The following is a 17,669-nucleotide window of genomic DNA, read 5'->3' as shown; positions in this document are numbered from 1 at the left end:
ATTTTAACTGTTACAGGGAATAAGTATTTGAAGGAAGTGTGCATTAAAATATTTTTACAGTAGCACGAAGTATTGTGTAACATGTATCTCACGAGAATGTTCTGTCAGCTGTATTTCTATTAAACGTTAAAATTAAGGCTACCTGAAAAGGAACCGTAATAAGTGTCCAGAAGCATAGACGTAATAGCAAGTGTGTCAAAGTGAATTATTGCGATATTGGAAAATGAACGTTCATTATAGATACGTTCATTAGATATTTTATTTCAGTTAACTGCGTAGAACATTAACATTACCGAGTTAAATCTCATCCTATTTCTCTGACTGCACCTGAAATATCCGCTAGTACCATTTAAAATTGAAGTCCAATTACATATACAGTGGATCTCAGCCAAAATGGTACCCCAGGCATGTCAAGATTCTTCATTAAGAAGAAAAATGTCTAGCAGTAATTTGAAGGAAAGCATTTATTATATGATAGCGTTGAACGTAATGAACTTCTTATATCGGAAATTACAATGAAGCATATACCAAGCTCCATTTCACGATCTTCAACCCTTGCGAAAGACACGTTAAACGAGAGAAACGTTCACCTAATAATAAGCATCGGTAAATAGAAAGCGAATCGAAAAATGAAAGGAAGGAAATAATTATTACCATCAAAAATAAACCGTCGCATAATCTCCCATTGTCAAATATTATTCGCCAATACCTGTAATCAATTTCTAGAAAGCGGTGGGATAAAACATCCCTCCAAAGGTGGGCCCTTGTCGTTACTAATAACACATTCGACAAACCTTGGACAAAGAAGACAGAGTCAGCAGTCGCTTGTACAAATGGAGACGTGGCTTTCGCAAAAGTATCGCGCTTCTATTTACCTCCTTTTCTACCCCGACCCCTGTATCGAGCAGCGTGCCACCCCCCGGGGTGCTGGAAGTATACACAACCCCCTGGAACGATAAGAAACAGGACGCGGTTCAATATTTGAGTAGCTCTTGTCTAAATCCCCTGTCGCGGGGAATCCGAAACGAGCCCCCGCGTGTCGACGAAAGCAAATTATAGGTAAGCTCTCGATACAAATCCTAGCTTGACCTCGCAATTGCATTGTCCGCGGCCGGCCGATGATCACGACGGTTCAACGTCTGCCTAATGGGCATACTAATCGACGTTAATTCGACGACAAGCCGCACGAAGGCACGTAACCGTTTAAACGAGGCTTATTGACAACCGACATACGCACGCGAACGATCCTGCTACGAGCTGACAATAAGACTTCCTGCGTGGCCTGATCTCTGATATCGACCAACGATTAGCTTTTCCATCAGCGATGCAGTCGTCGATTATCTGGTTCTTCGTGGTTACAGATTTATTGCTCCTTTCAAACGTGCACCATTCGATTTCGAAAGGAGACTTCGTCGTTCAAACGATTAGGTTAGAAGTACGGAGTCAGTCTCGTGGCGAATCGTTAGCGATTAAGAAATTAGCGATCAGCGGGATGGTAAAAATTAGGATTGATTCGATAAGCGGTTTAAATAGTGACAACATGAAGATTTCGAGATGGTTGAGTTAATCGAGGTATGCTAGAGGGTAAAAAATGCCATAAGTGTAAAGAATTTGTTAGGCTTGGATTAATTTCGTGCAATAACGAGCCAATAGCGTTTAAAATAATCATTTACGATGAATATCCGAATGATGTTACCAATCCGTAGTGAATCGAGGGTCAAGTGATGGTCGATATCCGAATATTCTTCCAAGAATCTGATTAACGATTGGACAGTCAATTTTCCTCTTTCTATTCACGATTTTAACCTCTTCAAGAGTACTGACCCACGTGTATGTATTTTCTTTTGAAATTCTGATTACTATATGTAGAAGCAAGATTAGAATCAATTGGAGAACTGTACCAGGGAATTCCCCGAGAATAAAAAGGAAACCTCGTCGAACATCATCGCTAATGGAGGTTTATTCTGCTTTATAATTTGTAATACTTTGAAATAATTGCAACGTTAACTTAAAAAAAATTCGTCTCTGGAGAGATAAATTACCTACGTCCCGTAGAACATTGAAACTATACCTGTACCTAGACCTCCCCAATCAACGACCTCGCCAACATCCCCCAAACAAAGTCTCCGAGTCACTCCTTTCTCAGCCAACTCCACCCCCTCTTCTGCTGACCCATGGAACCTACCGTGGACTAAGACGCGGGATGACGAAGGAAAGGGCAAGATCGAAAAGGAAAAGAGGATCAGCGCGACACCTGTTGAATACGCATCTACGTGTCTACCTGTTCCTAGAGCATCGACAATTACTTCACCGCCATGAGCAGACAGTGCACGTACGTGGAACAGGATGATCGGCTGTCTTTCAGTCTCGATACCGATCTGACAAACCGGCGCTCAGTATCGTGGTCGAGGACGGCCGTGGAAGGATGGACACGGTGTCGTCGGGTCGATATTTAACGCGAGAGAATGCCGATGCAACGAAAGCTATCGTCCCCGTTTATCCTCGTTCCGGCAGCCATCAAGGTCAGGCGTGATCCTGCCACGTCATATATCATCGTTACGGCCCGGACGGAATACCAGTTAAGGGTTAAAAGCTGCCTTTATCAATCCCGGCCGAGCCCCCGGGTCTTTCTCATACGTCTATCGTCTCCTCGGGCCGGACGTGCATTTCCATTAATCCTGCCGTGCTGTTATAAGCAGACTTTAAAAGCTCCACGCGAAGGATCTCTGTCTTAGCCAGATATTTTGACAGTGAAGAAACGATGTTCGTGTTGCAGGATATACCGGGGTGAAAGGGTAGCTCTAGGGTGGCGTTGTGAGCGCGTGCAGGTGATGGAGGTTGATATGAAGTTGTTGTTTCAATGCAGGATCGATCAGGGGTGTTCCACTGCAACATTATTGGTAAAAAGATTTAGGCGACCACGGGGATCATTGATTATAATTATATTTAATTGATTAATATTTAGTACCTTTTCTATTTGTGGACACGTTGTGAGAATATTTCCGGATTTTTAAATAAATCTTCTCTCTTTATCGTCACCTAAGCAAAATATATAACGTATGCTTTTAGTCTAGACGATGAAACGAGGAGGGTTGAAAGTGGCTAGTTTAGAGGAGGGAATTACGTGTCTGGGACGAAAGGGCTATCGGGCGCAGATAAAATTGTCTATTTATTTGAAACCTAAAGGAACGTGAATTCGTAAGAAGACTGAACCTTCCCTTGTCATTCTTTTGTATTTTAAAGTGCAAGTTTGAAAAGGGTGACGATTCGTCGCCATTGTGCCCGCTCTGCGTTCCTCTCTGAAACACAACCTCTTCATTCTTCACAGACACCCCTGAATCATACCGGTGAATGTAAATATAATTACACGTCGTGAACGTCAGCCTCGTTTTCTCGTCTCTCGAAACCTGCGGAATAAACGCGAATCTCGTGTAGACCTGACAGCTCGGACGAAAGTATCATATGTTCGAGGCGAGTGGGAAAAGTCATGCGAAACCCGAGGCAATTTCGCCGGAATGTCGGCCTGTGCTCCTCTATCCACGCAATTTCCCGTGAACTAACGATCCCTTTTCGGCCTGTAATTATCGGGCCGTGGCATGAGTCATTGCGGTTCGGATTAGACTGTTACGCGAATCGATTAGCGATCTCGAGGCAGGGCTTCGCGGCGATCATGATAATTCGCCGAGGTACCCGTCATTCTACCTGCTGGTAATGACCTTCGCCGGAGGGTCGAGTCATTCGTGGGAGGGTCGATCCTTCCCGAAGACGTATCCGATGCACGACCATGAGAAAATAATAGCGGCGAACTTCTCTAAATACTCCACGGACCATCGCGAGCTCGTTGCTGAATAATGCGGCTCGTGACTCAACCGAGGAAAGCAAACCCCGAGGTGTCCAACTGCAACGACCGTTATTTCCGCTATGGAAATGATTCCTTATCGAAACGCTTGCAACCTTGTGGGAAGCGAATATTTTTCCCTCGCGAGGGATTCGTCATTTTCATTTGTTTATGGAACGCTGCGAGCGGTCGTTAAAGCGGATTCTTCGGAGGGATGGGATCGGCTCGAGAGCTGCAGTTGTCAGGGCGAAGACTCGAGTGCTGAAGAGAACGTGGTTTCGTGTAATTCAAATTCGTGGAGAATTTTTATCGTATCTTTATCTATCCTCCAAACCATTCTCCATATTTGTACTTATTTTTCGCTCCTACTCATCTGGTAGAAGATGAAAATAAAACACGATGATATAGCGGAACGGAAAATATTTGACACGAGATTTTAGCAGTTGTTGAAAGTAACTACTCGATATTTTTCGATTTTAAATAACTAAAGTAACGTGCAAACGGTGCAACGCTATTACCTCTGTGGGAAAAATAAATTTCAGTTATTACTCGTACCTTGGACAGAACTGAAAATTCGAAATCTGATTCAGAGAAGTCCACTCGCTAATTTCGGTATCATATTTCATCGAAGCAAAGCGCGGACACCCCCGGAAAAGGTGTCCACCCCTAAATGACCACGTACATCCAGTCACAGTTAGCAAATCGGTGAACGCGTGGACCAAGACGAAGATGGCGGTCGCGCGTGTTCTCCGGAAAGCCAATTAACCGGGGAAGTAATTTTGATTTACGTGCGCTTCGCCGCTACAACCGCGGGCGGTATCCTTTATTCCTGGTGCTGGGCTGCCACGGGAACCACTTTAAGAGGGATAAGTTATGTACGTGCTCGCGGTCACCTGCTACATCGGCCCTCGAGATGCTTTCGAAGCTCGTTGCGCGTGCAGGTGCATTGTGCTCGTCGTCGGATCGGCGAACTTGAGGATCGCTTACGCCCGCCCCCGCGCGAGCGTTCAAGCCGGGCCGAAAACCGGCCGAAAGACAAAGGAGCCACGGGGGCTGCTGTAGTTGAAGCGTACACGCTCTTCACCGCCTCTGACCTCGGCTCGAGTGAACACTGATGCCTCGTTCGCGAATAATCGCGCTCTGACCTTTTCCCGCTCGAGTGTTTTCCTTCTACGTTAAGTAGCGCTGTTCAGCTGAAGTGATAACCGGGGTCGGAAGAAGGGATGGAGAACTGATTGGTCTCCGTGAAGTCGGCGATTAGAGGATTCTAAGTGAGCCGTATTTCAACTCCCCTGGTAGGAGGATTTTTTCGTTGCTGGAAAATAGCAACCTGAATTCATCTGCTGTAAAATAGACGAGCTTTTTTGTAGTATGTGGTATATATAGGGTATCTCGAAATTCTCGCAGCAAGTGATTTTGATAGAAAACACAGGCTTTTAATTAAGAATTGTAAATATTGCTCAACAATGAAGACGCGTTGTTCTTTAGCGTAACGCTCTATTTTTAATAACCCTGAACTGTCAGCTGTCACACTGTGATTCTTTTTCCCTTGGCAACATTTTACCGTACAAATGAGTGACGTAAAATTCTCAAAAGCCTAAATGCCCTTAACACTCGGTCAAAGCACCGTATACTTCCATGAACCTACTTCTGATAACCTAAACAATCTCAATGGAGAGATCATAGTAACATTCTTTCCCAAAATCAGTAGACTGTTTTTCGGATTATTTCCAAAGACACCCTTTGCACTCGACGATCTTTTGACTAGGGAAGAATAGAAAGTCAAAGATTTCTTGTTATAAAGCTGAAGATATTTCTTGGAATCGTGAATAAGAAATCGTGTAATAATTAATAGGTGGAATTATTCGATTCCAATACCTCGCACGCTGTTGAGTTATCTTAAATTTGATAGATGGATTAATATCTTCAAAATTTAATTAAATGGCGACTGAGGATTACCACTCGATGCTATACTCTTCGTCTTGCTTACCGTCCTATGATTTTCCCTATCACTGATTCTAATTTGCATCCTCGAATTTTGTATTCTTTCATTTCACGCTATTTTTATCCCCCGTATACTAAAGAGTTGTCTTACCTGTAGATAAAGGAGAAATCAAAATCAGGGTCAAAATCTCGGCTGGAAGATTCATTTTGCGATGCATATTTCCTTAAAGCGTCGCCAGTGCCTTCCTCCCAGGGCCATCGGAATATTTAACGCGCCGCTTGCGCCGCTTTCATTCCGCCGCGGTAGAGAAGGAACCTCTTACCGCAAAATGAAAAAGCCACCCCTTTTTCACGCGCTAGTCCCGGCTGTCCCGCGGGAGAACGCGCGTTCGTCTGGATTTTTTGTCGCGTCGTTGTGGTTATTCGCAAAGTGCAACACGCAGAGGAGGGTGGAACCTGGATCAGGGATGGTGGATGGGGTGGGTGAAGCAGACACGAATTAACATCGCCAAGGGGTTGCGTTTTAATCTGAGGCGTGTCGGGTTGACTCGCGGCTTATGAGTCAGAGGCTCGTTCATCGGACACCTTGCGAGTTTCGGGGGCCACCTAGAGCAGCGCCATGGGGGTGGAACCGTGGCAACGGGAACCTCTGTCACCCTACGCCGCGGCAAAATCGCCAACCCTAAAGATTGATGGTGACAGCGGAGGGTTAGACCTAGTCATCGATTCCAGAGAGGAAAGTTTAAAGTTTCTCTCCCGAACACGCATTGCCTCTTAAATACACTTAAGCTTAACAGCCATTTTTTCGTGCTACTGAGTGGGGATTTGGCGGACATACTCGTGACTCGGGTCTATCGATAACGAGGAAACTGGAGATGTTGGGTAGTCGTCAAGTATTCGGTTTAGTTTGGATTTGAAATTTTCAGTCCGGCGCGTGTGGGATTAAAATTTAAGATGCATGGAGAAAATATTTCTTAACGTTCTCTATTATCAACGAAGAAAAGTTTCTTAAGAAAGAGAATTGGAATTCAAAGTGCAGTAAAGATATCCTCCTTAGCTCTAGGTTTACGAACGTTTCTTGTGTACCTATTCGAATGTAAACGAAATCAAACACTTTCTTTCAAGGAACAGCCTAAAAAGCAACTGAAATATGCACTATTAACTTATAAAGGAAACTATGAGATATACAGGGTGGACTGGAATTCGTAGTACAACCGAGCAAAGGGTGAAGAATAAAATTTTTTCGCTTGAAACTTCATTGTCGAGAAAATCGACTTTGAACATTCAACGGGTCCATACACCTAACATAGTTATGTGCACGCGTACTCGCTGAATATTCAAAGTCGATTTTCTCGGCTACGAAGCTTCGAATGAAAAAATTTTATTCTTCTTTTCCACGATTTATGTTTCCACGTAGAATTACAGCTTGCTAGGTTGTACTACGATTTCAATCCACCCTGTATATTTATATAAAATTTGTAATACTCGCAGGGCTTATTTTTGTTTAAGTGTAAACGGTTTCTGCAATTTTCCTCGTGAAATTTGGAATACGTCAAAATGACGCGTTCCCGCGAACCTAGTGTTAATTAAAAATTTGGTTCCTCTGTTATAACTGAACTGAAATACTAACGATGTGTTGTATGGACTCGTGTACGTTGAAAAACATTTTTCCCAATTTTTGTACTGTATTATGTTTGTCGAACAACTGACTCACGAATTATGTATGTAATTCAAAGTTTTACACATACGTTAGTCGTTGTTTATATTGTGCGCTGTTAAAATTAAAAACATGGTAATATATGCCACGATGGAAGTGATCCTCCTAACGAATGAATTTCTTTTATTCCAGGTACGTACACTCGATTTTAACATACGATGCACACTGATGCGCTCCACTAATACAGACACGGACGAGACGTCGTGTAAGTAAATTTGAAAGATTTTATACGTTTACGTGCCTCTTCTTTTTTTCCTATATTTTTATACCTTTTTGAACTCTCTATGTTCTATATTCAACCATTTACTCGGCTTTGTTTTCTGTATATAAGAATTCGAGGTGAACATTTAATGAGGTGTGAAAATTGTATTCTCTACGTGTATCGAGAACGCGAAAGTTACGATAGAGTTAGAGATTTAAAGAAATTTAGTATGCACCCTTAACGTTCGACGAAGAATATTATCAGAAGTTTGCTCCGCCTCGCTTAGCATTTTACACTCGGATGGTGAATAAAACTCGATCCGTTCTCTCACTTTCGCAATATATCATAGATCGGGCGTAAATATTATAGACATTAGAGCGGAATCGATACGTCTTTCGAACTCCAAGTTTCTCGCTATAAAACTCGAGTATGGAATTAAAAAGTTCGTACGATAATCTATATATAATACGTAACCCCTATTTTGTACACTCGACCAGGAGTTTTCAAAAGTTCGTATAAATGTAACATAAAGAACAATGATATATTAAAATATCAATTGATCCCTCGAAATTGCAAAATTTGTAGAATTCGATAATTTTAAAATTAAATCAACTGAAAAAATACATTTTGCTGTTCATTATATTATTCTATTTATATGGAGAATTCTTTTTTTGAAATTTAAATTCTGTCACTTACTATCACTCTCAAAGCAGTCCCAAAGAACACTGTCACACTATGATACAAACCGAATAATCACACAGTGATAACCCATGAGATATATGTACATACAATGAACAATATGATATATATATTGAAAAATATCCTGTACGATAAAATAAGGAGAAATAGCATAATTCTGCCACCGATATGTTAACATCCAACTTCATCAAATTCATTATAAAAAAGCTGGAAAAAGAAACTAACAAATATTTTAGAAAATCTTTAGAGTCCAATCTTGATCCTCCGACATACGGAAGACGTCGAGAATAGGGCTGATCTCTATAGCGCAACATCAACCTGTCTCCCGACATCTGCACCGGATTCCTCGAGGACCATCCTCGCGTGATCATCTGGTTCCCGTGTTTGTTTACGAGTCGCTTAAACACCCATGGTTTTCCAAAGTTCGCATAAAGGAGTTTCGACTCCCACGGCATGTGGTCGCTTTAATGACGGACTAGTTACGACTCCAGCCCTTTCCTAGCTTCGATTTCTTTTACGGTTCCCCAGGGAACATCAGAATTCACGGATCACGGTCTAATGTTCTTTTAATTGGCGTGAACCATTATTTGACGCGGCAGCGAGTATCCTTCCTTCGAGCTGATTCTCTTCTTGGAAGCAATTTGTTATAGTTTGAGCGATTCCGAGTCGTTTGGGACCAAGGTTATTAGCTGAACGTATTCGTGAATTTCGGAAGGGGAGCTCGTGATAAATCTTATCTCTTGACCATTCGATTAGGAGCAAAGTCTATTTTACAGTATAATTAAGAAAATTTGAAGCAGAGCCTATTTCGTTAGGAGTGAGGTGGACATGTCTGTTGGAAGTAAAACGAAGTGTCCTCGAGTCAAAATTCATTTTCTACAGATTCTTTCTATTCAGGAATTTGTCAAAGAAGCTCGAGACGATCACCGAAGACAAATTTTATCAGATATACCTGTCTTTAAAAATATGTAGGATTATTTTTCTCTGTTGCTACCGAAGAAGGTACCATTGTCGGTGATATAATAAGCCTAATGTAACTGAGTTTCCTCGGCTAAAGGAAGAAGCCCACCTAAGATTCGTCACAATGCAAGTACCCAAAAACAACTCGCGACACAAGAGATCTTGCTTTTTTCCTGTAGGAAAAATATTTTCGATGAACAGGCGTGTCCCAGTGGAAAGACTGGATTATAAGAAGCTCTCTTGATCCACGTGGCTCCCGGAGCAGGGCCGTTTTCGCAATATTATTCTACCGGATGCTTGAAAGGCGGATAGAGTCCACTTTCGAGGACATCGAGCATGGAATACAATCGAGCTAGCACTTCCGCAACAAGCCATTGTAGGCTAAACGGGCAAAGCCTCTTTAAATCTGGCCCAGAATTTTACCTGCCCTCGATCGACGATTCCAGGCAAGCGTATCGCTGCGTTAAACCGAGAACGAAGCTGTTTGTGCAGCCGTCTCGCGTTTATCCGAACGACGATCACCTGGACTGTCAGGATAGTCCGATGTCTTGTCTTACTCCGGCTGTTTATTCAAGCAATTTTCTGCCAACCGAGCGAAAATGGCGTCGCCACGAATGCCCTAGCCCATTCAACCACACCACCTAACGCTTCGTGACTCACGGAGAACCATTTTTCCGGCCACTTAGTCTCCACGATTGTTTACTCTCGACTTGGGTTATAATTGTCCTGGCCTGCCCTGGCGTTTGGCCATTTCTGGTGACGGATGCCTTTCGTTTTTCTATAGAGATTCCTCGGCTGGATTCTAGGTCCTTTGCTTGCCTTCTTCCGTTAATTTCACTTGCAATCGTGTCACAGGATTGCGATAATACATAGCAAGTACATCGTTTCTCTTCTTCCACCTTTGATTTTCCGATTGGAACATACCACGCAGTCTTTGCTTCTTCCTGTGTCATCTCACGGAATAATATATAAAAGTCCGTTCAGCTTTCGACGGTTTCAGAAGTTGAAGGATTTTTGGGATTAGCGTCACGAAAATCTTCGACTAATTGATCCACTGAATAATATATAAAAGTCCGTTCAGCTTTCGACGGTTTCAGAAGTTGAAGGATTTTTGGGATTAGCGTCACGAAAATCTTCGACTAATTGATCCACCAAGCGATGTACAAATTGCAAATGCATTAATTTTGTTGTATCGTGTTTCTTCTGACTTTCTCACCGGTTATTTGTTTAGTATGCTATAATCACGCGTATCTTATCACTGGGAAAGACAAACATCCGCGAGTTGCTTCATAATACGTCTGCGTAGCTGTAAACAGAATTGGGCGGCTATTTGCCGACACTCGACCGCAAAGGATTAATGATAATGTATTAATTAATCTATTAATGACGATGTATTAAATATTCCCATACTCGAGTGAAATAAAGCGTATAAATATCGTATACACAATTTAGCTTGATCTAAAAGGTTCAACGATCCTTTAGATTACGCGCAGAAATTCCCGAGTTATTCGAGGATAAACGACACGCGACTTACGAACGGGTTTCGCATTGCACGACCGAGCGAAGGTGATAATCACATCTCTCTGGCGTCGAAGCTTTCCAGCGAATTATCGCGGTTCTCTTCGTTAAGGCGGAATGAAAGCTAACGCTATTTTCCAACAACTAACAGGGTGGTCTCGTCACAGACCAATCAACCGTTGCTCGCTTCCGAATAGCCCCTTGAGGTATCTAAAATTACGAGGTCCGAGGCTGGCTCGGCCTATAGGTCTCCTAACGACTCAATTTCCCATCCACGATCCTCGTGTTCAGCTCGTAGACCTCGTCTCGTCTCCTCGTCGCGTCGTCGTGGACTAGCCGGCTTGTTTGTTTTTCCAATTTTCCGTAGTCCAGGTAAACAGACAAGGAGAGAGATAGAGAGATAGTCGGACGAGGATAGACAGAAAGGATAGACGAGTCTCTGACGCAGCCGTTTACCCCAGGACCTACGGTATGACACGAAGAGGCCTAAAAGGGGCTAATTGTGTCTACCAAGAAATTAGGATTGCAGTCAAGCCGTACTCGAAAAACATGCTAACCGAAAAGGAGAGTCCCTTTTTCTGCTCGGACGCTAAGAGATATCCCTTCTGTGGGGCGGTGGTAAAAAAAAATACCCACCCAGCAGGGGACACCGCGTCTGGCGTCCAGGAGGGCCGAACGTCTATTGTCCTGCCTACAGGCACCCCGTCAGGACTGTTTAGGTTTTAAATGCAAATCCCTTCGCGAGGACAATACCTGGCAAGATTGCCGCGTATCGTTTCGCTCTGGGTGGCGAACGCAACGTGCGCAACAGACACCGAGTCGTGTACCGAATATTGCCAAGGATCGTCCTTCGTCCTCGCTCAACCTGTGCCCTGCCAGGCGGAAATCCGTGCACGTAAGGAGGAACAAGATGGTCCTAAGGTCTCTCGTCTATGGGCCAAAATCGTAACGCTGTCGCGAGGCGTGTGTACCACGTGCCGTTCTTCGGTGGCCGAAAGAAGGCTGACTGGAAAACGGCAGGACGCTACGTGACGGAGAACAATCGGGGACAGATCTCGGAACAGATGGATCGGCGATAGCGCGACTTGAATCCGACCAGATGAAATCTGGTAACACTCGGCACGTTCCTCCACGAAATAAGGGAAAATCCATGCGCTTTTGCGGATGCTCCATTCGTCGGTGCTCGATAACGAATAGTGCCATTTCTGGAGAGCCGGAAGAAGCTGCACGCCATGTTGCGCCAACGATTCCTTGGAACGGTTTAATAATTCATTTGGCGAAGAATTCGCATCGAGCTTTATCGCTGTAGTCAGTAAGTGTTACGTTACAGGATCTGGCTGAGAAGGTGTACCAGAGTGGATGCTTCGATTAAGATGCATTAGAAATGTGGGGGATAATTAATGAAGGGAAGAGAAAAAATTTCTGGGCAAAATACTTTGCTTCTAGGTTATGGATATCACCGATATTATTTCTGACATTTTCTCGTTAACTTTCTCATTTCTTGAAGACTGGCTTGTAAATGAGGAATTTATGTTTGAGATATACCTGTGCAGACTTTGGGGGGTTTATTTGGTCCTCGAAAGACGATATCAGAACTGATTACAGTTCTCTTGATTGAATTAAAAATGTGGAAATTCGATATTATTGTATTGTAAGATGATAATATGAATAACGTGTATCTAGAAATTATGGCTTCCTTAGTTCTTCATCTTCCCTAATCGATAATGTTCTATATGTTGAGGAAAAATTTTGACAGATTTGGTATACGATGCTATTTGTCACGTCGCTCTCCCCTATTTATTCATTGGTACCAATTAAGTCTTCAGGTATATAACTAATTTTATTACCCCGAATATCGTATTCGCTACGGGAGGGCCTGTTTAAACGTGTTATTTAAACTCGCCATAAGGAAGCGGTATATTAGAAGCACAAAGCTGCCTAAAGGAAACAAAATATCGTATGTTTCGGTTTGTACGTGGGTCACGTACGGGTTGTACATCCTGTGGACTCGAAGCATGATCCCTGACCCGACGTCCAGATGGACCACGAGGGAACACGACACTTCTTAACGCAAACAATTCCAGCTGTGACTGAGAAAAGTGTGAAGACGAACTCTCCCTGGCTTCTGATGTCCAGCCTGGTCTAGAAAATATCCTCTGTCACGAAATATGAGGGCAGAGATGATATTTTCAGCACACGAAGGACAGTGTTATTTTCTTTATCTCGTATATTTTCACGGATAGGAACTTGGAAGAAATTGTTCGAAAATTTCTACCGACTTTCTTCACCTTTTTCCCCGAACCCCTATCGCTTTTATGTCACTCTGTCCCATTGACAGCTTCGGTTGTTGTCTAATCGCAAACGTTGAGCTGCACTGAACGCAATTAGCGCTTTAGAGGGGTTATCTTGAAGGAATTTTATATCCTGTTAGCATCGGTAGGCCGAAAACCACTTAAAAGGGTAGGTTCTCTGGGCTAATGACTAAGTTAATCGGTGTTCGTTAACACGAAGGACAAACAGTTCCAACCTTCTGAACAGGTTATCCCATGCGTACAAAGACCTTGTTTAAAAGCATTGTTAAATAGGGATGAATACGATTTTCTTCGAATATAATCAACTGCCAGGCTCTTTGACGATAATGAGACAGAGTAATCCGAAAAATTTGAAGTTCATTTACATTAACCCCATGCAACTTTCACGAGGGAAAAATTGAATAGATATCCATACAATACTAATGAGGATGCTTTTGTAAAGGAGATGAGAAGGGATGAAGAAGATTATGAAAGTTAATTCCCTTTGCTGATTAATGTAATAATCTGTGACATTGAAAGAATTCAAGAACACTTTTTTAAATAATATTTCCACTGGAGAACAATGGGAAATTTTTTGTTAATAATTTCTCTTACTTTATGAGGATATATCAAGAATATATTATACTTTTAGGTACGAAATTAATTAATGAAATAAATTAGACTAATGTAATCTCGGATAAAGTATGGTGGATTGTTATTCAAAAATGGTCGCTTAGGGTGAAGAAAATTCCTGTCACGTAGGAAAGTATGGCAAACGGCGAGAAAGCAACACCGTGACGGTGTATCCGAAGGGTGAATCGTGGGGATTAGCAATTTCTCGAAGTGCGACCGTGTTACGTCCCCGGAGTATCATACTACCCCCTGATACCAATCGATGCTGCCATCGATCATTTGCGCCCTGTACTCAAAACAGGAATCTTTCCTTGGATTTCTCACTTCACCGAAAGCCTCTCTCAACTCTGCAATCCGACTCTTGACCTCTGGAGAGAGCTCTGCTATGATACCGAATGATTTATCGCTGCTTATTATATATAACAATGTACTATACCACGGGTTTATCCTCCGCAAAGTGGATATCTAAATCTCTACCAGTTTATTCTAAATTTAATACGGAGAAGATAGAGAAGAAATTATATCTGAATTTTTCAAATTGAGAAATAATTTAACTGACGGTTTCTTTTAGAAATGAACAGAATAATATAATAATAGGGGCTATAATTGAATTTGGACGTGAGCTATTCCAATAGCACTGCTGGAGAGCATTCCATTAGACATGCAAGAAGTTATCCTGGCACGTATTACCCCGATAATCGCTAGCAGATTGAATAACAATTAACAATTCTATTTAAACACCAAGTTCCACCGATATACCTTTATGCTTCCCATACTCGCTATCAGAACTGCACTCGATCAGAAGCTAAAAACTCCTCTCTGTCGGTCATGCTCCGTTCATTCACGCCACTGAATGATGACTGAAAACACGAACGGCCATGAAAAAGCATGGAAAATCCAGTGGCGAATTATTAATTACCAAGCGCTGCGCGTAGAGTCTCATCCGGATGCCCGCTAATAAGAAAAATACCACGCATCGTTAACACCGTTTAAAGCACTCCTGGCAATATCCCTGAATACTGTCTGCTAGCGTGCATCGGGAATCTTTATCGGAATCCGCCCTATTCCCTTAGCATATTCGGATATCATTGTGGCCCGCGTACGTGTGCGTTAATGCTCGGTGTTTTGCGCGGTTGATGGGGGTTGCAGGCGCACGAGAGGGCTTTAAGGACCACCCTAGCATTCGCGCGCGTACGATCGTCTGAGTATGCGTAGAGCCGGTGAAATCTTCGTCACGCGTACGGCATAGCAGAGGCGCGGCCCGCGTCTGTTTTGGTCCGTGGAATCACGCAAACACCCACTGCGAATACCGAACGAATGCCTGGCATCGGTCGGCCCGATGCGCTCCAGAAGGGTGGTAATCCGATCCAGTTTCGACGACGGGGGTTGCACCGTGAATTTCGTATTCCGCGCGCCGCTGTCTATCACTCGGCTTGCTATTAACGCGTTCTTCTCCCCGTTTCTTCCGCTCGCTTCCTCGCCGTCTCCTCCTCGCGATCGAGGAGCGCGCGAATTTAGGGGTGGTTCAGACCCGTGGCCGCTGGCAGTTTGACCGGAGGTGAACTGGCTTCTTTATCGAGCGACGAGGTATCGGAGGGTGTCGTGTAAATGGAGCGAGCAGAAAGAGGGAAAGAAATGCGTGAGAGATAATGGAGGGAGAGGAAGAGGGGTGGCAAGTGTTTCGAACGAATCTGTACTTTCGGCCATTTGATCGAGATTTGTGATATTGGGGTCACTGAATTGAAGTTACGTGGTTGGAATACTGGGTTTAAATTAATTTCGAGAGTATTACGTTCCTCGAAGTAATAAGCTAATATGAACTTTATGTATTGGCGTATTAGGTGGGATGAAACATTTACTTTTGCTGTCTTACGTGGAACTTGGGTATTAACCCTTTGCGCTCGACGATTTTTTGGCTAAAGAAGGGTACGAGTTGAAAAATTTTCTGCTATAAGGCTGATGATATTTTTTGAGCTGTAAATAAGAAATCGTATAACAACTAACAGGCAGAATTATTTAATTTCTATACCTCGTACACTGTTATATTATTTTTAATTTGATATATCAATTAATATGGAGCTTGGAAATTTTATCAAATGGTGACTGAAAGGCACCTCTCGAGTGCACTAATCGCGACCTCTATTATGTAACAAATAAATTTATTTGTACATCGTCCCTTCTTCTCGATCGAACTACTGAATTATTAAAACGTGTCTACAAATTTAAACTTGTGCAAAATTGATTGACTCTGAAATAACTCGTTTTTAAATTGGACATTCTAAGTGCTGTGATCTGACTGTGAGATATAATCGAGCCTAATTAACATTAACACTAGAACTATCAGAGGGGTTAAAATAACTCATTTCAGAATTTCTGAGAAAGTGTAAATTGCTTTTGACAAAATTTGTGCTTACTTTTGTTCGAATCGAAATATCATTGTTTCTAGTTATTCGTTTTCCTTATACCACTACAATTATCTTCATTTACGTATAATATATCTAGCTACTCGTTATTTTTAATAATTCTAGAGTTAATAATCGATATAACGATAATGTTATATTATAGTATAGCACTATAATTATATAATCCTCCTTTAGAATTTTGCAAAACTATTCGATGCATGAGGGGTCTCATTCCTTTTAAAACATGGCATCCAAACTTCGTTTCAATATCAAAGCAATACAGCAATTCGACTTTATACGAGTTTAAAGAAAATTTCCTTGAAACGCTATTTTGTCTGATAGGCCCTGCTGTCATTGAACAGTTCTTATATAAATTTGCTAAATACATTTGTATCTACATATTTCTTCGATTCAATTTAATTGTGCTCCTTGCACGTGTTCGAGAAACAACTGCTTGTTTACCGATGTATGGCATGTTATTTTATTATGCCATTTTTAGTTTCAACCTGTGTATCGTACAAGACAGAGAATATACCTAAATTACCATACAATTACGTCTTGTCAGTAAGTGTATATCATACCTCGATTGATCACATAATAAGAACCATCTGGACCTCCACACCAAGATCCAGCAAGTAATAAAATTTATTTTCTCCGCAACGGCTCGACAGAATTTATTTCCCCATCAAGCCTACTTAATACCAGAATCACACTACGACCACACATCGTTCGCGTCTAACGTCTTTCATCTACAACGTGATCGAGATTTACTGACCGAACTTCCACTCGTAGATCTTCTCTCGGCCGCCTGCATAACGAGTCGGAAGGATGGCTCTTACGCGCCTAATCGGCGTGTTCAGCGGGACTAATCGGACTTTTGGTTCGTGGGGACATCTGTTACGCTCGAACCGGATGCTACTTCCACGCGAGCATCACGCAAACGTGTTTGTCATACCGTTGACTTTCGGCGTCGTCGCGGTGCTCGAAGGAATTAGAGGGACACTTATTCAAACACGCACGGTTTAAAAGTGTGTTCCCCTCTCGAAGGGCATTCTTCGTCCTGGCAGCTTTGTACGAGCCACGGTGACGAGTTACACCGTGTCGTCTCTTCGCTGCGCGAGGATGTCCATTGCGACGCACCGGTGCGTGGTGAATTCGTAGACCCTCGCCATCGGTCTCCCGGGTAATCGGAGAAACGCCGACGAGTGCTTCCGGTGACCGAGTTTGCGCAGACGAAACCGTAACATCTCCTGTCTTTTCTTCCTTCTTTTTTACCTTTTTCCCGCCTTCTCTCATTTTTCCTTTCCATTTTTCTCGGCTGCGGCTGCTTGTCGGAAGTTACAGGGAACTGCTTATTTTAGGACACGACGAATGAGTCGTTTAGAAACTGGCAGCTCGGCTATGAGAATGGAGCAAGTATCGTAAAATTAGGAAAGGAGCGTCGTTTCTTTAGGAAACTACCTCG

The 17,669-nt window shown here is 42.7% G+C and overlaps 1 protein-coding gene across 2 annotated transcripts in view; it reads left to right on the top strand.

The window, feature by feature from the left end:
• Positions 1-7,641: 7,641 nt before the first annotated feature.
• Positions 7,642-17,669, top strand: part of Ten-m (teneurin transmembrane protein Ten-m) — a 112,554-nt gene continuing 102,526 nt past the window's right edge. For both annotated transcript variants that reach the window (XM_017909126.1, XM_017909125.1), the window contains exon 1: positions 7,642-7,704. In XM_017909126.1, the coding sequence (XP_017764615.1) occupies positions 7,668-7,704 (37 nt within the window). In that variant the 5' untranslated portion in view covers positions 7,642-7,667. The remainder of the gene's footprint in view (positions 7,705-17,669) is intronic.

The sequence above is a fragment of the Eufriesea mexicana genome, unplaced genomic scaffold (assembly GCF_001483705.2).
Source record: "Eufriesea mexicana isolate 0111107269 unplaced genomic scaffold, ASM148370v2 scaffold15025, whole genome shotgun sequence".
Classification (NCBI taxonomy): domain Eukaryota; kingdom Metazoa; phylum Arthropoda; class Insecta; order Hymenoptera; family Apidae; genus Eufriesea; species Eufriesea mexicana.
The sequence above is the reverse complement of the archived record's forward strand: the minus strand, read 5'-3'. Positions and strand labels throughout refer to the sequence as shown.